The following is a 22008-nucleotide window of genomic DNA, read 5'->3' on the forward strand; positions in this document are numbered from 1 at the left end:
CAGGCTCTTCCAGTTCAACCCGTGGCCCTTCAGGAGAGGAGGACTTCCTTGGAGAAGTCTTGTCTTTAATCATTGATGTGTCATGCTTCATTCATGTGCAGGTTTCGCATCGTCCTCCAGCCTCCTCTAACGGCTGCCTGCGGTCGTAGCTCTCGCGTGCTTTGTTTGACGAGGACAATCTCGCTCTCGATCGAATCCTGATCGGACACAATTCCCTCAGAGTTACCGTGGCAACGTGGACGAAAGACAACCCATCCCAAACACACACACACATACACACACATTTACGCACGCACACACACCAAAAACACCTTCCCTCAAGGTCACTCACATTGTACCTGCACAATAAGCGCTATCGCCATGTTCATTAAGCAATTAGCATTGAGCCTTGCTTGACAGATTGCTGTTTGGCAGAGGCTGGACCCCTATTGAGGAGCCATGTCAGTCATTAGAGGAGCAGTATTTGACAGAGGCAGGCCCTTTATCAGGGAGACCTAGTAGGTAGTATAGGAGCAGGATCTGGCAGGCTCCCCGTCCTTGGTGCTGTGAGAAGAGAGGCTAACGCAGTGGTTGTCATGGTGACACGGGCCCTGGTAATACTGTAATGATAAAGCTCCTCTGGATTGTGCCGCAGTAAACACACGCACAGGGAGACACACATTCACACAGACGCAAGCACGCACACACACACACACACACGCACTGACCCACTGTTGGGGTCTCACTGAGGCCGTGTCACCATGCCTGCTGGACCTATAACTTCTCTCTCTCTCTCCTCTCTCTCTCTCTCTCTCTCTCTCTCTCTCTCTCTCTCTCTCTCTCTCTCTCTCTCTCTCTCTCGCTTTCTTTCCCTTTCTTTCTCTCACACCAGACTCTGGTGTCTCTTTCTTTGGCGCAGACTGTCTTGCATTCACACTCAACAGGGCTGTATCCCTCCTCTCTCTCTCTCTCTCTCTCTCTCTCTCTCTCTCTCTCTCTCTCTCTCTCTCTCTCTCTCTCTCTCTCTCTAGTCTCTCTCTCTCTCCGTAATCTCCGCTGTTGGTGGCCCTTCTGTTTCCACTCACCCTCTCATTCTACCACTTCTTCTACCCTTTCTTGGCTCTCTCATTCATAGTCAGCAGGTCCCTCCCTCCTCCTCCCTCCTCCCCCCTCCTCCTCCTTCCTTCACTTTCATGAGTTCATCCTCCCTCCATCCAGCAACAGCAGCAGCCGGGTCTCATAAAGTCGCACCGACTGTGTCAACGCCTCATTGTCCTTTTCTCAATCGCCTTTCTCTCTCTCTTCTCTCTCTCTCTCTCTCTCTCTCTCTCTCTCTCTCTCTCTCTCTCTCTCTCTCTCTCTCTCTCTCTCTCTCTCTCTCTCTCTATCTCTCTCTCTCTCTCTCTCAGTCTCTCTCTCTCTCTCTCTCTCTCTCTCAGTCTCTCTCTCTCTCTCTCTCTCTCTCTCTCTCTCTCTCAGTCTCTCTCTCTCTATATATATATCTCTCTCTCTCAATCTCTCTTTCTCTCTCTCTATCTCTCCCTTTTCCCCTACCGCTCTCCCCCACTCATCTCTCCCATCTCCATCTTGCTTCCTTCTCTCTTAAATTTATGTTGATGATCTATCCAAATCAAATTTTCTGTGGGGCTTGAAGGTCATTGGCCTGCTTACATGTATGTAGACGACGTAGTGAGAGGGGTCTCCATGGGGGATCGTATATCAGGCTATGCTAATGAGCTTGGGCTCTCAGTCTGTATGAACATAGATTACTTAGGAAGCAGACCATCTACTTTCTTGTCCTCGAACCCATACACATACACACACGCACAATCAAACATGCTCGCACATATGGACACACACACACCTAACCCCAATACTCTATCAAGTGGATAAGTGGCTCCATACCAATAGGAAGCAGCAGAGAGAGGGATGGAGGGATGGAGGGATGGAGGGATGTAGGGATGGAGGGATGGAGGGATGTAAGGATGGAGGGATGGAGGGATGTAAGGATGGAGGGATGTAAGGATGGAGGGTTGGAGGGATGGAGGGATGGAGGGATATAAGGATGGAGGGACGGAGGGATGTAAGGATGGAGGGATGTAAGGATGGAGGGATGGAGGGATGTAAGGATGGAGGGATGTAAGGATGGAGGGATGGAGGGATGTAAGGATGGAGGGATGGAGGGATGGAGGGATGTAAGGATGGAGGGATGGAGGGATGGAGGGATGTAAGGATGGAGGGATGTAAGGATGGAGGGATGTAAGGATGGAGGGATGGAGGGATAAATAAAGGAAAAGTGACAGAGTTCTTCTCCTACTAGTATCCACCCCCCCTTCTTCCTATTATTTTCTCTCTCTCCCTCTGTCCCTCTCTCTCCCTCTGTCCCTCTCTCTCCCTCTCTCTCTCTTTCAACCTTTCTCTCTTTCTCACCCCTCTCTCTGTCCATCTTTCATGCGTGTCTCATTGCAGTGATCATGTAGGTAGCACTCTCTTTCTGCCAAGTAGACATACCCATGTACCACACAAACACACATGCACACACCTGTGTTAATGCAGGCTTGATGAATAGCCTGAATTGCATTAGTGGTCAAGCCCAGGAAGTACAGTATAATTTCATGGCACAGTAGATCCTTCACTTAACATAATATATACAGCTGAAAAAGCATGGGCCCACGTGATGGATTGATCTATTGATTTTCTTTACTGCTCTTGCACTTGAGGAATATTACATTTGTAGTGCATGTAATTGAAGTAGCAACATTACTGTAAATATTGATGGAGGAGGAAAGGGTGAAGTATGTTGTTACTGAGCGCACCATCCTTTTTCTTGAGTCACTCTGCTCCCGTTCAAAGTTTGCATTTGTCGTTGTTTGCAGTCTACCTGTACTGTACCTTCACTGCCACCTCTTCCTGCTTTGTCATGTGACCTCTGATCATTGGCTTCTCATCTAATCATCCTCTTTTTTCATCTGGATCCAGCTAACCTGTCTACAACATTCTCTGTCTCCCCGTCCGCCTACCTTTTGTCTCAACCAGCCTGCCTCCCCCTGTCTCTCTCACTCTCCCTCCGTCTCACCCAGCCTCCCTCTGCCTCTCTCTCTCCCTTCCCCCTTCCTCCCTACGTCTCTCCCTCTCTGTCTCCCTCCCTCTCTGTCTCCCTCCCTCCCTCTCTGTCTCCCTCCCTCCCTCTCTGTCTCCCTCCCTCCCTCTCTGTCTCCCTCCCTCCCTCTCTGTCTCCCTCCCTCCCTCTCTGTCTCCCTCCCTCTCTGTCTCCCTCCCTCTCTGTCTCCCTCCCTCCCTCTCTGTCTCCCTCCCTCTCTGTCTCCCTCCCTCCCTCTCTGTCTCCCTCCCTCCCTCTCTGTGTCTTTCTCACTCCCCTCCCTCCCTCCCTCCCTCTGTCTCACCACCTGTGCAGCCTACATATCAGATTTGATGTGAGTTTTTCCAAAGTAACTTTTTTTGGGTGATGGTTAGCGGACTGTGAATAAGCATATGTGTATGTGTATGTGTTTGTGTGTGCGTGTGTGCATGTGTGAATGATGAGTGAGTGAGTGAATGAGTGAGTGAATGCATGCATTGTGGGTATGTGTTTGTGAGTGTGCATATGAGAGGGCTAATGTTCAAGACAATACATCAGAGAACTAACTTGAAAGGTATTCCTTCTAGCACTACCGCTGTACCTACTGCTAAAGCTAAGACCACCACAATGCTCTTTGTCAACATAACCCTCAATTCTCCTAATCAACATGTATAGTTCTACTTTTAACCACGCAGCTGTGGGAACAGGTCCTGGCCAATGAGAGAGCTCCATGAACAGGTCCCCCTGGTTCCTCTCTGGTCTCTGGGATGGGGGCGGCGGGTGGACGGGAGACAGGACTGAATCTGATCTGTGTGTGTGTGTCTGTGTGTGTGTGCATTTCGTGTGTGTGTGTGTGTGTGTTCACAATACAGAGGGGTAGAGCACTGCAGCAATCTGAAAAAGTAGGTCAGACACAGACTACAGAGACATGGCAGAGGAGGGAAGAGGGAGGAGAGGAGGGGATGGAGAGATGGAGAGGGAGAGATGGATTGGAAAGAGGTGAAGAACATAAGGTAGCCATGACGAGGAGAGACGCAGAAAGACAGAGAGAGAGAGAGAGAGAGAGAGAGATAGAACGTCTGAAAGAGGAAAGTGAACCAGAACTAGAATGATCCAGCTGTTGGAGAATGAAGAGTTACTTCTCAATCAATACAATGGATGGCGGCTGGTTTGGTGTGTTCTGGTTTACAGTATGTTGCCTCATCTAGTCAGAGCTTACGTAAGCTTTTTGGAGGTTTGTCACAGATAAACCTGAATACCACCAACATTCCCTGAAATTACATGCAAATGCATCTTCACATATCTGCACATACTGTATGCTAATCCCTTAATACAGCTGGCACAATCAAATTCCTTGACACTGGCTGTATTTTGAAAAGTGCCTTTATGACTGACATTCGTTTGCCACAGGCTAATGCCACTCAGCTAATCTCTGCTGTATTTACTGTATCTCTCTTGGGCTTATGTACGTAGTGTATCTATTTCCTGTCAAGAGAGATGAATGTTCACTCTCGTTTTGATGCCTGACGGTGAAAGGGGGGTCAGGGTTCAACGTGTTCATGTTGATGGTAAGAAACAGGAGCCCATGATGAACATCACAATCCCTCCCTTTCACCAGTGCTACCTCACTGTCGTCTCTCAAGCATCCTCCTTTCATTTCGTCTCCACATTTACATCCTGGATGCGAACAACATATGGGAAACGCACAAATAACAGCCAAGGCACTCAAGCATTTCACTTACATGGGCTCCACTCAAGTGGGGTTTTATTTTTTTTTCTTCCTCTCCGGCCATGTCTGTTATGTATTATTTATTTGATTATAACACAAAGTATACTGAAGTCTATAAATACACCTCTGACCAAGTACCGGTCTGTTGTGGGGGAAGGGGAGGTTGGAACCATGCACACACTATATTATCACGCCGATGTAATTGAGTCAAGAACAACTGAACGGACCAGCATAATGAGGTCCTCCACCATGCACACAGTCCACTTCCAGGCTGCCTCGACAGCAAACCCTGGGAAAACAAATCGTTGAAATGAGCGGTTGAAAAGCGATCGCTGCTGACGAAAACACTGATGTCCTTGTCTAGTCGTGTTATGGGTGGGATAAACGCTATCTGTATTTTGAGTAAACTGTTTCTAAAAAGAAAAAAAAACTATATATTCCTTCTGAAACGGAGTCACTGGCAGATTACTGTCTGTGCGGATTGCAGATCTCAGCGCAGGGCCACTCTTACGACTGCTTTTGTTTTGCTTTCCATCCAACAAATGTGCCCTGAGGAGAGTTTTGGAAGGGGATGAGCGGAGAGATGCCAGACATTGTAGAATGGAAATGATGGCAGACAGGCCAGATTCCCAGGAGAGGCAGGAAATTGGAGGCAGTGTCCAACCAGTTATGGAAATGTACTAATGACACTAACGCTTTTCATGAACATCATTACCTACTTTGGCAGTTGATTTTAGAATATGACTTCATGAAAGAATTTCCTGAAATACATTTAAAAGTGAATTTTAGCTCACTAACTTCCACACTGTCTCTAGTCAACATCAACGTACATTAGATATGGACATATTTCTGCAGTGGAATATAAAATATACAAATGTGATTGACAGTAGTAACACAATGTATGTTTTGTAGTAATGCACTTACATACCATTATGGGTCAATAATGTGTTAGTAATATTCCCCAAATCAACATTTTGTACGTTCTTAGTTTCCCCAAGTACATGTAAGGCAACCGATAATACATTTGTGAAATTAGTTCAGACTATTAATAGAGATTTAAAATAAGATTGAGGGTCTGGTCAAAAATGTGACTATAACTACAGCCAGACCGCCATTTTTCAAGGCCTTCCCCCTCCTCCCCCTCCATTGGGGCCCTGGGTCGTCAATCCCACTCTTCCCCCCACTTCGACGCCCCTGCTTGGGTTATCAGACACTGTCCCACAAACTGGCCTGTAGACACTTAGTAGAGATTGTAAGAAGCCAGGAGCACGTCCAGTGGGAGCCTTCTGATTCTGAACCCCTCTCACGGTCCTCTGGGATACGCAGCATCTACAAGTCATAAGCCCCGGCTTGGTTTCTGCCCCCTCCGCCTCCCCTCTCTTTGTCTCCCATCAATATTCCCTCTCCTTTCCCCTCCATCCTCTCCTCCTCACCTCCTCCTTGTTTCGGCGCTAATGCCGGTGAGGGAGTCCTAGCCTGTGTTCTTCTCATCCCACCCAGGGTCCCCTCCCCCCTTTGCTGTCTCTTCTGCAGGTTTATGATGAGTGTCTCCACAGTTTTTTTCCCTTTTTTTACGACAACTTTTCTCCTTGGGCTGTCATGCCGATGACCGTTGCAGCCGTTTTCTGAGTGTCAGATGGAATAACACCCTGAAGGTCAACAATTATCTCTCTTTAGTGTCTAGTCAGGCTTTACATAATCCTGGCTTATTATCTCACAACACTGAGTAGTACCCTGCAGTGCCCTGCAGTCTCTCAGATAACCCGAGTCCTGCTGTTTTCCCCTGTAGCTTGCATGGTAATGAGAGTGGTGGAAACCCATCGTTCATCTATCTCTCTCTGGTGTCTCGGTTTGCTGGCCTGTCGGTATGTGGATGGTAGCATTTCTGAATTACTGATTATACTTCCCCCCCATCTTTCTCTCCCTGCACCCGTCCCTTCTCTCTCTCTCTCTCTCTCTCTCTCTCTCTCTCTCTCTCTCTCTCTCTCTCTCTCTCTCTCTCTCTCTCTCTCTCTCTCTCTCTCTCTCTCTCTCTCTCTCTCTGTCTCTCTCTCTCTCTCTCTCTCTCTCTCTCGTTGTTCTGCAGTATGTGGCGTTTGGTTCCCTCCTCTTCATCCTGATCTCCATCTCCACCTTCTGCATGGAGACGCACGAGGCCTTCAACACCATCTACAACAAGACGGAGAACGTGACGGTGGGGAACGTGACGCGCGAGGAGATCGTCTACGAGGTGGTGACCGACAGCTGGCTGACGTACGTGGAGGGCATGTGCGTCATCTGGTTCACCATCGAGGTGATGATGCGCGTCATCTTCTGCCCGGACAAGGCCGAGTTCTTCAAGAGCACCCTCAACATCATTGACTTCATCGCCATCCTGCCTTTCTACCTGGAGGTGGGGCTGAGCGGCCTGTCTTCCAAGGCCGCCAAGGACGTCCTGGGGTTCCTGCGCGTGGTCCGTTTTGTGCGCATCCTCCGAATCTTCAAGCTGACCCGCCACTTCGTGGGTCTCCGTGTCCTGGGCCACACCCTGCGCGCCAGCACCAACGAGTTCCTCCTCCTCATCATCTTCCTCGCCCTGGGCGTGCTCATCTTCGCCACGATGATCTACTATGCCGAGCGCATCGGCGCTTCTCCCGATGACCCGACTGCCAGCGCCCACACCAACTTCAAGAACATTCCTATTGGCTTCTGGTGGGCTGTGGTCACCATGACCACCCTGGGGTATGGAGACATGTACCCAGAGACGTGGTCCGGCATGCTGGTGGGCGCGCTGTGCGCCCTGGCGGGCGTGCTGACCATCGCCATGCCCGTGCCCGTCATCGTCAACAACTTCGGCATGTACTACTCGCTGGCCATGGCCAAGCAGAAGCTGCCCAAGAAGAAGAACAAGCACATCCCTCGGGCCCCTCAGCCCGGCTCGCCCAACTACTGCAAGCCTGACGCCCTGGCTATGGCCACTGCCTCTCCTCAAAGGATCCTGGGAAACGTACTTGGTGGGGTGATGGGGCCTGGAGGCCTTGCGGGGGACTGCCCTCTGGCTCAGGAGGAGATCATAGAGATAAACAGAGGTGAGACGTTTCCATTTTGGCTGTACCTTCAGGAGACACGTTAGCATGTTAGCCTCCTCGTTCAGCTAATATCGTTCGGTTCCTGCTACCCTCCGGGCAGATTTGTGAGTTAGCGTCCCTTGCGTAAGCTGTTGTTTAGTTTCACCTGTCTTCAGGACAAACAGTGACTTAGCATAGGTAAACAACCTTGAGTCAAGGGACCTTGATGATTCACATCAGCACATTAGCACTACATGGAGCTTAGCCGAGCATCTGTGCCTCTTCTCCTCCATGTCGAGGAGCACACAAATTTCTATTTCTGGGGGAGAGCTTGTCAAACTTCTACAATTTAGCAGACCTACTACATCCCATCAAACTAAGACAGGGATTTGCACATTAAGTGAGGGGAGATCTGCTACACCAGATACTTTGGAATCACAATGTTCAGTGTCTGATACTCAGTAATGAAGCAGTCTTTCAAATCCTCAGAAGGGTGGGGGCGGAGGCCGCTGAGGGTCTTTTTCTCCAAAAGGTAATGTTAGCCGTTTCTGGACGGCTTGTGGAGTGGATTCTTGATCCAGCCAGAGGAGATAGAGGCCCATCAGAGCTCATCTGTCATTTATGATCAACTTGTGTGTCCACATTAGCCATGAGGCGTCCATCTGCCAGTGAAGAACAAACTGTTTAAAGAGAAATGGAACTTAATTGGAGCGTCAGTTAAAAAAAATGTGTAATGTAATTTGAATGAGAACATTTTCTATTGGTTAAATACGTACATTTGTATAAACGTATAAATTACATTTTTGTGTTTGGATGGACGTCTTATACAAGTCAAAATCCACACACATGAACTGTGAACACCTAAAATCTTGTTATTGCACAAGCACTTTCCCTTGCTCAAACACACACAGACATACAGGCTGTCTTCAGAACAGCTCTGGATTGTGGTGGTGCGCTGCTGAGTTGGAACTCGTGCTTGAGATTGGGTTTGACAGCTGCGTCCAAAGATATAACCTCCAGTCACCCTGTACACATAGTACATACACAGACACAGCACACACACACACACATCATTCAGTGTTTAGTTCACCATACCAGAGTGAACTGATATGGTGTCCATACGCTGATGTTACTAGGCAACATCATATCACCCACCCCCTCCCAATGTAAAATATGGAGATGCATACATCTGTGGTGCTAAAGATACACCAGTTTCATATGACTACAAGGCCCTCAGGTCTGGCTGGGCTGCAGGGACAGCTGAAACCAATGCTCTGAAGTGCTTTTTGCCAGTTCAAGGACAATTTAAGGAAATAAACCATTAAACACAAATGTATTTTACACTAACAATGTAATAACCCTTAATTAACCTTGTCGTGTAACAGCCCCAAAGGCTAGAAGTATCACTTCTGTTTCCTGTTTCGTTTTTTTAAGTAATGAGGAACTAGGGACTCGTGCTTCCTGTATAACGTGAGGACAAGACGGCATTTGTACAATCTTTGATCCTACAGCACAACAAAGTATCTCACAAAAACACGCTTGATTCTGTCATACTCCGAGTATGCAGCCTGTCACCGCCCAGACACTAAGCCTCAGTCTGAAATCCCTGTCTTCCCTCATTTTCCTCTCCCACTTCCCCCCCCCCTTTCCCCCCCCCCTCCTTCCCCTCCATCTCTCCTCCCCGCACTCCAGATTCCAAGCAGAATGGCGACGCGGCGTCCGCCGCTCTGGCTAACGAGGACTGCCCCACCATCGACCAGGTGTTGAGCCCAGATGAGAGGAGCCCGGCCGGGCGTGGAGGCATCACCCGGGAACGCTACCAGCAGGATCGTGCCTGCTTCCTGCTCAACACCAGGGAATTCCGCGCCACAGATGGGAATGTGCGGAAAGGTACGTTTCTCCTCAGGGGTTACGGACACACAAACACACACCACTGACGTAACCACAGCCACACCAGCGACAGGAGAGGCATAAGGGACGATGCGGCTAGCTCCTCCCTCTCGACACGCACAGGGCAGGCGCACCGGCACCAATGCACTCACGCCGACTTTGTAGATACAGGTGAATACACGGTATATATGTGAAGTAACACGACATGATGTTCATCGGAGCTAAGGCTGTTTTATTGACTTGAAGCTCCAGTCACAGACACAAGCACACACATGCAAACAGAAAACTTTGGCTTGGCTCTTCTGCTCTGCTCTGCCTGTTTCCGCCTCATCACATCCACGTTGTCCAGGTGTCCATCGCCCTCACACTTTCGTTCCGCTGTATTTTCTCTCTCTCTTTCTTGTTTTTTTTTCTTCACTCTCCTCACTGTAATCACATTGTTGTCTTCCATTTTGATCATACTATCCTTGTGTTTATCTATGTGTCTCATACCATCTCTCTCTCGCTCTCTCTCTCTCTCTCTTGCTCTGTCTAATGACTCAGACAGTATACCATGGCATTAATTTACTTCTCGTCACGTCTGTTTGTTTCTCTCCCTCTCTTCTTCCCTCTTGCCCTACTCCCCACCTATTTTCTGTGTTGGCGCTTACCTCTCCTTTGTTCATGCCTGCCCCCCCCTGTCCCCTTTTCTGTCTTTCTCTCTCCCTCCCCACCAACCTTGACCCCATATTGAATCCATATTCCCATTCTGTTCCTGCCTCTCTTCGTTTTTTGGTACACACATTCCTCCCTTTGACCCTGTGTGTTCTCTCCTGCTGACACTGAAACCCAAAACCTCAATTAATTTGTTTACTGTTGCAACAAACCCTCTAACCCTCAACCACCACCACCACTACCACCCAACCAACCTGCACCAAACACTCCCTCGCACTCCTCCTAAATGCTCCACACCCTTGTTGCCAACTAACCAGAGGCCGCAGCTCTGGCAGCCAGCCCTGACTCCCCCTTGACTGAGGATTGGTATAAGCTGGAAGGGTCTCTGTTACAGCAGGACCTCAATGCAAACTCCACCTCCTCCTGGATCAAACCATAAGCCAACAGAGGTAACACCATAAAGTCACATGGAGCTAAACTGAAGCCCTTAGCTGGTATCAGCTCTGTCTTGAGAATCTTCAGAAACCAGATATTAGGTTGATTCTAGGAAATCGCATTGCATGTTTGCAGTCACACATACACAAACTAAAACTACATATGCATACACAGACACACACACACACACACTTTGCATGGTTGCAGATCACAATTGTACCATTGTTTCCACTGTATTGTGTTGTTCCTGTGTGTCTGATAGAGTTTAAGTGTCACCCATGTCTTCAGTGGGATTGAGAGCGTGTTGTGGACATGTCTTCAGTGGGATTGAGAGGGTGTTGTGGACATGTCTTCAGTGGGATTGAGAGCGTGTTGTGGACATGTCTTCAGTGGGATTGAGAGCGCTTTGCGGACATGTCTTCAGTGGGATTGAGAGCGTGTTGTGGACATGTCTTCAGTGGGATTGAGAGCGTGTTGTGGACATGTCTTCAGTGGGATTGAGAGCGTGTTGTGGACATGTCTTCAGTGGGATTGAGAGCGTGTTGTGGACATGTCTTCAGTGGGATTGAGAGCGTGTTGTGGACATGTCTTCAGTGGGATTGAGAGCGTGTTGTGGACATGTCTTCAGTGGGATTGAGAGCGTGTTGTGGACATGTCTTCAGTGGGATTGAGAGCGTGTTGTGGACATGTCTTCAGTGGGATTGAGAGCGTGTTGCGGACATGTTTCTGTGGGATTGAGAGCGTGTTGTGGACATGTCTTCAGTGGGATTGAGAGCGTGTTGTGGATATGAATGAAAAGAAGTTACAAAGGAAAAGATCCTTCCATTCCTTTGAGCTAAGGTTTGTTAAAACTAAGATCTTTATTTGATTAGAGCGTCTGCTAAATGACTAAATGTAAATGATTATCGAGGCCCAATTGCATTGCTTTGTCCAGAGAATCCTTGAATTAGAAGATACCCTTTAAATGAAACCCAGCCTTTAATGTTTTGCATCTTTGTGTTCTTAACCTCAGCCCAGATTCATACATTTGTGTATGTGAAGGGAAAAGAACATTCATCCAGTACATGTAGAGTATGTCATGTAAAGTCAGTGACATTCCTCAATAACTAGCTATTCATAAATATCAAACATCTGACCACAAACTGTGCAGTGAGTTAATAATTAGTGTTTTGGTCAAAACCAAAACTTCAACATAGGTACACTGAGTGTGCGTGTGTGTTCTGTTTAGTTTGAATGCAGTACAGGTGTGTGTGTGTGTGCGCGCGTGTGTGTGTGTGTGTGTGTGTGTGCGTGAGGTGGCAGCTCCTCTGGGAGCATAGCACAGTTGTGTTGTCAGGGAAACGAAGGGTCAGGTGGTGTCTGATGTGTTCTGTGTCGTTGTTGTCTCTCTCTTCAGGTTGTGTCATATCACGCGTTTGTATGTGGGCTTATTCATTCTTACATGTTACACTCCTGTCCCTGTCCTCTCCATGCCATCTGAGTGTCGTGCTGTATTTGTCGTTGTTGTACTGTGGCTGTTGTTTTTCTTTTGTGTTAATTTTCTGTGGGGTTTTATGTGTCACTGGAAGGTCCCCGGTTCACCCCTCTGACCTTGACCCTCTCTGATAGCCGGTAACACACTGTCATGTCTACACAAAGACCAACCCACCCCTCTTGTATGAATGGTTTTTTTATGGCATGTCCGTGTACAGTAGGTAGGTTTGAAGGCACGCGTTCTAATGTGTATTGACTCTTATCATTCCTACATGTACATGTGTTGTGCAAAGTACGAAACACCCAGTACAAATTCCCACTTTTAAAAGCATTTATTCTTTAGACTCTTGTCATGCGTATTGAGATAAACGGATATTTGTTCATGTAAAGGAGCCCCTGTTTTCACCTGGGTGGAGTGTCACATCCCTGTTGAATGTGGTGGTGTGTGTCAGTCATCTCTCAGGGGGTCAAAGGTCCCAGGGGTCAGGGGATCCTTTGTGGTCAGAAGGGAACAGTACCTGACAAGGACATGCCACGATGAGAACATAAACATTCTAACAGGTTCCATGGTTTAGGTCCCATGGCTTTCTATACTGCACATAGGCCACTGTCTTCCATCACAATAATGCTGTATGAAAAAACAACAAAGGTTTTTCATTATGCGTGTTATGTCTTATAAAAATACTATTCCCTTGACCTCTACCTGTGTGCTTTCAGTGCCTAGTGTGGTTTCCAAAGCAATGTTGTGTTATATTTGTATTGTGCAGACTTGGGTACTTATCAAAAGCCAAACAGTATGTACAAAGCTGCACTTGGTGACTGAAACACAAACACACAAACTGACTGACTGCCAGAAAAACAGTCAGACAGACAGACAGTGACAGAATGATTGACAACCAGCAATGCTGTCTAAGGTAAGCGAGTCATGAGCTGTTGAAAGACCTCCCCCTCCCTGACTGCTTCCGTTTGTGTTTAGAAGGCTCTTTTGTATGAAAACCGCAACGTAAAAGCCTTAAAAAAGAATCCCTCTTTAAAACATAAAAATGGAGTCAGTTATCATTGCAACCAGCAAATCTTAAACTCTTGTCTTTATCGTAGCGCAATGGGGTGCTTGGAAGGAAGGATGCGCCCTTGAAATCTCACAATTCGTTTTTTTAGGAGTTGGAGTGACTCTTTTCTTTTGGAAAGAGCACAATGTTCTTAGCAGACCCCTCACATTTCAGTAGCCCGCAGGATATACTAGATATACTACACTGTACCCGGAATCTGTAACAAATGACTGGTAATCTAATATCATGTCTTTGTTCCACTGTCCAAATATAGAATAACTGAGACAGGCATTGCCATTCAATATCACAATCGAATGGAAGGTAAAGTGCATTGGAATGAAGGACAGAATTCCGAAAGGGATCTCTGGAATAAAAAGTCCCTGGAGATCAGTATGATTGCCCCAGATAAAGAAGAATAGAGCCTCAAAAACAGTCTCTTTTTTTGTTTTAAAGTGGGATTCCTTTGCTGTCTATAACTGGTCTGTGTGTGCTTTGTTCAGTTTCTTTCAGAGATATTTGCATACGTTTTTGCAACTTATTTGTTAGCATTTAAGTCTCTGCGATACTTGTCCATTTGACCTGCTCCAGGCCAATGCAATAAGCCTGGCTCCACAGGATCAAACGGCCAATCAGCTCTCTGATTTCTCCCTCTAAATCATCCTCTCAAACTTGTAAGCTCTTTACCTAAATATGTTGTTTAGTTTCCCCCTTTTCCTCTCCTCCCTTCTCACTGTCTTTTGAACTGCCTCTGTATTTCTCTCTGTCTCACTCTTCCACTCTCTCTCTCTCTCTCTCTCTCTCTCTCTCTCTCTCTCTCTCTCTCTCTCTCTCTCTCTCTCTCTCTCTCTCTCTCAAACACACACACACACACACACACACATACACACAATGTTCCACTTTCATCATTGTGTGTGTGTGTGTAACTCTTTGTGTACGAGTGTTTATCGTCAATATGTTCGTCTTCAAATCGTGTGCATGGATGTGTCTGTGTTTATGTTGTTCTGCCTGTGTGCGTGAACGTATGTTCTGTATGTTCTTGTGGACCTGTTTGTGTGTGTGTGTGTGTGTGTTTGTCTATCAGTTATTTTCGGTATGTTTTTGTTGTTGGCGGGACCGGTGTTTACCTGGTGTTTGTATAAAACGCCCCTTTGAGTTCTGTGTGGATGTCGTTTTTCCTTTCCTGTCTGAACTCTTTTTTAATGAAGAACTTCTAAGGATTCCAATTGATTTGTTTAAATTTGATGATCAGCAAAAGACCGACATACACTGTAGTAGAAGTGTAAGTAATTATCGGTTTGGAGGTATGTGAGTATATATGTATATACTGCATATATATTCAAATGTAATCAAACTCACAGGGTCATAGGGATCTATATCACGGAATAAAGAAACTGAATGTGGACATAAACAAGAAATCATGAGGACCAAAATAAAGAAACCAAAAGTAGCAGAGTAAGCAACAATGTTTCTCAAGATTAGTTAGGATATCAGGGCTATGAGCACTATACGCTGATAAGAGCTTTTACTTTTTACTTGATCGCTTGTTGTTTTCATGGTAGCATAACTTGTAAAAACTCAATTTAAAACCAAACACAGATCTCCTAGTTTGTTAACACTTGTCTGTTCATTATCCACTGTTATCTCAATGCATTTTTCAGATGTGTCACTAATATGTGTTAGGGTTTTCATCTCATGCATGTGTTTTATTTGTGAAAAATATTACTGTGTGTATGTTCGTCACAAATATTACCTGGGTCTGCTTTGACCTGATTTAAGGTTAGTTTAAATAGTTGAATACGAAGTATAATGAAATACCAAGACCTTATTAAGCAATAGTAGTAATAAAGCGACCGCAAACATGGATACAGTTTGACCTAAATGTGGTTGACACTACTTCTAATTCATTGCAGTTTTCCCTCACACTTTCCAGGAAAATGCTGAACACATTGCAGCTGATGTTTTGGAACAATAGATCTAATTATGAGACACTTGACCCCACATCAAAGAAGCCTACTGATCTCATATAAGAATGTGATACTCTCTGAGGTCATGTCACATGGCCTGCAGAATAGGTATCTATTTATCATATAGTTCCTTTACAAGTAAAATATCTTAGAGTCATCCTATGTTGGTCCATCACCCACAAGACAGAAAGGATGTGCCTCATCAGGTAAAAAGTCTGGTCTGCATCTCTTCTTTTGTCTTCTTCAATGTGTCACTCCATCTTCCTCTCCCTTCTGTTCTGTGATGCGGCCCTCTCTCCCTTCTCCTCCATGGTTTGTCCATCCAAGCCACATCCATGTCCTGTAATTAACACTCATTCTCCATCCCACCCACCAGGCCGCCAGTGCAGTGCAAGTGTAACTAAAGTCTGACTGTAGGTAGGTAACTTACCCTCTCTGAATAAATTAAGTGTGACCTGTGGTAGGTGTCATTTTTTTATCATAAAACTAATTAACCTATAGGTGGTTCTCTTCACCTGTTAGATATATTTAGGAACATACAATGTCTTTTAACTTACTATTTTGATCTTACAAGATGGATATTTGACCATCGTAATTATAGGCAGATGTTGGTCCCCGTTTTTTGATGAAAAGTCTGTCACACTCCCATCTTTATCTTAGAATAAGAGTCCATCTGACTAAACTGAGATACAATCATCTGTAACTTAACTATCTCCATTCAATGTACATACATTCAGACTTTTGTCTTCATCAGTTTGAGTCTAGATATCTGTGAAGTGAACGTATCAGTTTTTTTTTATTGTTTTTTATCCATAAGCTCTCATACATGACAAGTGTTGCCAAATCCTTACAGCCTTACTTCTAAAAAAACAGATATCTACAAATGCCTCTGATAGATAAATCTAATTATCTTATTATTTTGAATCATGAATTTCATTATATTTAACATAATTCATAAATCATGCATACCAGTTGCAATAAATTTCAACATAAGTAGCATTTATACCATGGTGTGTGCTTTCACAGAAATCCAGTCCAAGGGTGTATTGATTTGACTCCTTCAGACAAGAAGATGTAAAAGAATATCCTAATGTGCTGTAGGCCTTAGTTATGTTTAGTTTGGGTATGTTTGGTTTGTTTTGTTTGTTTAAAAGAGCTAAAGGTGACAGCTTTAGAAGAATCAACACACACTCCACAAGGGGACTGTTAAAAGCAAACAACATTAAACGCAGACTCAGTCAACTTAAATTCACTTTCTTTAAAGATATAGTTTATCGAAGCTTTAACATGACATATCGTAGTGACGGTACTAAATAGAGTTAATTTTGAATTTGTAGGGTGTTTTAATGTTTCACAACCGGAGCGACTATCTTGCTTGTATACAGTTTGTCGATAAGTAATACGAGAAGCCTAAAGTGATCAACATCAGGTTGTGAGCTTGTGGCGGGAAGTTAGACAGTCTTTTGTTTAATTTTTATCCCCTAAAGAACCATATCTGAAGGCTGAGACCTGAGTCTATGGTCGCTGTGTTCTACCCTAAATGAATATGACCCGGCATCGCTAGCATGTAGCTCATCTTTGGTGAGAGCTGTGGAACATACCCCCCAAGAGGGACCTCTAGTGTTTGTGAACCTCTGATAAATGTTCTTAAAGAGGAACACAATGTTGCAGCCACGTGAAGAAAGCAGAATGATAGGACCTACTATCTTTACCTCACGTTGAACCACTCAGGTCTTCATTTTTAGTTCTTCAAACTGTACAGGCTGTATGACGACAGGCACTATAGGACATGCTCGCTGGAAAGGCATCATAAATATTTCACTGAGTTGGCCTCCTACTAATGTGCCTGAGTGAGTCCGAAAAAAAAGAGATGATTTTTATTTCTGGAGGATGAGTGAAGTTTAATGTAGAGTGGCCGAGCTGGTCACAGTGAGCTTCGATGTTGCCATAGAGAATTCATTGTTGTCCTTGTTGTTTATTCCGAAGCAACAAGGCACATAGGGCATCATGCCAAATATTGTTCTTTGTTGTCTATGTCTGTGTGAAGCCTAATGATGGTTGGAGTTTGATATCAATCCAGTGACTTGATCTTTTCAAACCAGAAATCGCATTCACGGAAAATCAGATCATGTTCCATCGCAACTGGAACAACAGAAATGTACACCTTTTCCATGCTTTTCACAAAGATATCTTTACAGTTTGTATAATTATGCAGAAAAAGCTGCTTTAAAATATGTTAGTGTTTCACATACCAGACTGACACTGACTGGATTGTCCAGACTCCACTCATCCTGGGTCAGTGCTCCATGGGATGGTGCACCATTTCCTACCAATGGTGTCATACACTTCCTAACCTAACAACACCTCAGCGCACCACTATCAACTGTGTGTCCTCTCTATACAGGGGGAGTTTCAATGTGTGCATGCCTCGCCCTGTGTTATCCACTCAGTGTACAGTACAGAGGGGAAAGACAGTCAGCAGTGCTTTACCACAACCTTGATATAAAGGGTTTTAGGGTGAATTATCTTGGGACAAAATGTTTAACTGGTATAGTCACAGATTGATTCCCAACTGCAGCATTTTATGATGACATTGTGAATTACAGTACAGCACTGTTCATACATGTCGTTCTCCTCTGTCAAAACAATTGTCACCTGATCTCAGTTACAGGATGGGGTTAGCGGGGGGGGAAGAGGAAGTTGTGGAAATGTGGAAGGAAAGCTATTGCTATGTTGGACATTGGAAGTTGTCAGAAACTTAAAATGAGGAAATTTTCAAACAGCCATAGAATTCTAAACTTCGTTTAGGCTCTGAGACATGACCCTATCTAAGTCATCAAAATAATCATGTTGATGTTTTGTGTTTCTTGACAACTCCATTCTGCCGACAGTGATATCTACATGAGCTTTGTGTATTTGCTGTTGTTGTTGCTGCTGTGTTGGTCTAAAACTAAACTGCTTTGCTTTGGGCCAAAATGGTTGTCTAAAACACCTGGACATGAAATGGAGTGTGCGGTGTTGTTGACCGCATGTTGGGTGCTTTATTCAACTGGCCAGGGTGTTGCATATAAACATAAATCTTGAACTTATTTTCAGTTTGAAAAAATGAATGACATAAATCATAACTCGCATTTTCTTGTTTTGTCCTGTCTCTGTGTCTGTCCATGTCTGTCCTATCTATGTTCCTTCACATTTATGATTTCAAAACATTTTGATTTGACTTTCCTTTTTATTGTTTCCGATCATGTGTTTTTACACATTTTATTGTACGACTCTCTAACCTAAATCCAAATGTTCCAATGATACATCGTCTTCACTTGTCACCCTGTGATCCACATACATGTCCACATTCAATCGCCATTCAATCATTTAAACTTGATCATTTTCATGTGTTTTAAATCCCCATAATACCAAACCAAAATAATTTAAAAACTAAACTAACAAACGTTTCAAAACGCCCAAAACATTGTTTGGTAAAAAAAAATTCTCCCTAAAGCAACTGGCTATGAGAAATCTCGCAGTCTGAGTAACATATCAGGAATGGCCGGGTCTGCGTTGCGCCTCGCCCCTATCCCTAACCCCCCCTTTGAGACGTACGAGGCTCCAGGACCGTTGCGCCGCTGTCGTTCCCCCATCCCCTCCATTTTATAGCGGCAAGGAGTTCACTGTTGAATGGAATACATAGCTCAGCGCAAAACAAAATGCATCTACACCACCACTAGGATTCATCACAGTGCAAAACAAATAGCAATAATGTTAATGATCTTGAATGTAGAGAGAATGACCCCTTGTCTTGTCAGTTGGTGTCAGATGCATGCGTCAGGTAGGAGATGGGGTCTATTAAAGATTTTAGCTTTAGAAGTATATCGTTTTGAAAAAGTGAGAAACACAAAAAAACTGGGTAGACAGACAATATGCTGAAACAAAAGCTGAACAGTCATACTGAGAACATGTGCGGTCAACCTTTCAAGCTTAAAATAGGTGTGTAGATGAACATACATTTGTGTGCTGTCTGGACCAAATCACAAGTGAATTATGTCCAGAAAAAAAAGATCATGAAACAAATCATAGGATTCATGTAACCAAAGAAGAAAAAATTGTAGATGAGCTCAATCTTTAGTAGGTTTATACTTCATTTATCACATGTGAATGTTAGTGTATGTACAGACACCTTTTTGGTGGTTATCCCAAGTTTATGTGAAAAACAGGCATATAGATTGAGCCTTTAGAAACTGTACATTATCGAATAACTATACATTTAACACTCACTTTAAGTGTGATATCACAAGGCACTTTCAGTTATTCGTTAATAATAAGACATTCAGCAATCTAAGAACAACAATACATAAAGTTTAATTATCCTAGCTCTGTCTCAATAGATTGTGGCAGGCTATGACAACATCAAACAGCATTCAAAAAAGAATTAGCATACAGAATGACAGAGGTACTGTACTACCTTGCAGTCAAATGTTATACTTTATGACAACTTGTTGTCATACACTGGCTAAAAGCGATATAGGCAGTTGGCATAACAACAGTTTTCGGACAAGTGTAACATGATAATAAATAAGAGGATGTCAAAAGCATTGCTAATTGATAAGATGTAAATTCTGGAGAAGGCAGGCCGGAAGGAGTCACGACAATTATAAAAAGGGTTGACTCGGTTTTATTAGCTCAACGTCGGATCATGCCACCAATCCACAACAGAGTGGCTAGCATGAGTGAAGACTCTCTTACAAGAGTGCTTAAATACAGCATCTGGACATGTACTGATAAATAGATAAATAGGGTATATAAACAAGGTAAAAAGACTGTGAAGGAAATGTATGTTTAGTTAAGGTCTGACTGAACATAGTATTCTGTATGTATTAGCTGTCAATAATTCAAGCACTTTACTAACACTTATTGTTACTTTACTAACATTTTAAAGTTGAACTTGCATGTGTGGATTCAACATAATACACACTCCATGTTATAGTGCAATTATACATATCTGGAAGTGGAAAAAATATGACATATATTTGACATTATTCTAAATCATGGGGGGCTGAACTGTCATGATACATTTTTATAACAATTAGATGCTTAGTTTTTTCAAAATATCCGTTTCACCTTTTTAACATTTACATATCATTTTGTACTTTTTCATTCTTGTTTTTCTTCCTCTTTGACAAAATCCATGATTGCTTTTCTAAACTGACTTAAATAAAAAAATTAAAAAAGTTATCATCTACCCACAGTTCACTACAGGGTATTATGAGGGTGTGAAAAAGCTTTTAAAAGGTATAAGAACAAACAAAAATCTTTTTGAAAACCTCCTTAAAATGTTATGGTTATTAAATGTGACAGATTGTCGCTATTGTGGTTCCTACGAACAAAGTCAAGTCAGTCTTCCTATATTTGATTTAGATCATTATATGAAAATAATTAATATGATCATTTCATATTACAAAGCAAAAAAGCGATAATCACACATACTCATATATGCAATATACATGCAATATTACATTAATGCTGGAAACATACTGTGCACATACATATGTAAATATGCAAATCTATTTTTAATCCAGAAAGTGTGCACAGACTAATAGGAAGCCTACCTATTAGCATTGAGTTAGATGTTCACATTCCTAATGTATACTGTATTACAATGACATAAGCCATCTGTCTGGTTCTTCAAGTTGGTCTTGTTGTCTTGCTGGTCTTATAGATTTTGATGTTGTAGATGTTTTTTTAATTGTTTTTATTGCCAAGATAATTTTATACTTCCTGCACCTGTATTAGTCCTGTGTATTTTATTGTAAAATGGATTTGTTGTGCTATTGCATATTCATCTACTTTAAATGAATAAATCATTGTTCACTTCACTATTTTTATCTAATTTTAAACTAAATGTTAGCAAAATAAGATGTCTAAGCTGCACCAATCACTCCTTTACATAAATAAGGATATAAATGATCTAAAATCTAATTATCTTATTCCAGGGCCCTTTGTTAAAAGCCCATGTATCTACTATCCGAAAAGTATTATTTTGTCAAAATCCATGTGCTTCCAGACTTTAGGGTCTTCAGAATAGAGATTTGTGGGCCAAACTTTTATAAAGAGATTTATGACTTGAATTTTTGCGTAAACTTTGTCATTGATTACAAATCATGATTTACTCAGTTGGAATTCATCACGCACTTTTAAAGACTCCATCTGAGGAGAGGGTTCACATTTGACCAAGTAATGCTTGTCTTTAATTTCATCATTGTCATTAAATTCAATAATGGTGTGTATGGTATACAGCCCCACTCCCTACCATTGTCATTTTCCCATTTGTGAACATTGGAAGTCTTTGTTATTTGCAATGTATTTTAACAAAGGTATAAGAATGTATAAACTTTTTTTCTGTAGAGACTGAATGCTCACACCACATGGTCGTACACCATACTTAGGACACTTTGACATAAACCTTGTTTAAGTAAACAAACCTACATGTTGAAAGTACCTCTATGAGGCTACTGTAGGCTGTAATGTCAATTTAAGAACCCATGAAAACTAGCTAGATTTAACTAGCTATATCTGCAAAGCAATGTTTATAGGTAAGTGATGATAATTGAAATTGTACATATCTGTATCTACACATGTGAATATATATTAAAATCATCTGAAATATTATTTTTCTATGTATGCTTTGTCTGAGAGGTGGGGATGGTTTTGAACGTTA

The 22008-nt window shown here is 43.5% G+C and overlaps 1 protein-coding gene across 3 annotated transcripts in view; it reads left to right on the forward strand.

Annotated features, from left to right (window-relative positions):
• LOC134031272 (potassium voltage-gated channel subfamily C member 1-like) overlaps positions 1-22008 on the forward strand; it is a 49494-nt gene that overhangs the window by 20193 nt on the left and 7293 nt on the right. The window contains exons 3-6 of one of the 3 annotated variants that reach the window (XM_062474844.1): positions 6874-7855; positions 9527-9724; positions 15676-15716; positions 16326-16909. In XM_062474844.1, the coding sequence (XP_062330828.1) occupies positions 6874-7855; positions 9527-9724; positions 15676-15710 (1215 nt within the window). In that variant the 3' untranslated portion in view covers positions 15711-15716; positions 16326-16909. Of the gene's footprint in view, positions 1-6873; positions 7856-9526; positions 9725-10695; positions 10828-15675; positions 15717-16325; positions 16910-22008 lie in introns of those variants that run through there. The other 2 variants (XM_062474843.1, XM_062474845.1) reach the window with 2 other exon arrangements.

Source organism: Osmerus eperlanus, chromosome 12 (assembly GCF_963692335.1).
Source record: "Osmerus eperlanus chromosome 12, fOsmEpe2.1, whole genome shotgun sequence".
Lineage (NCBI taxonomy): Eukaryota > Metazoa > Chordata > Actinopteri > Osmeriformes > Osmeridae > Osmerus > Osmerus eperlanus.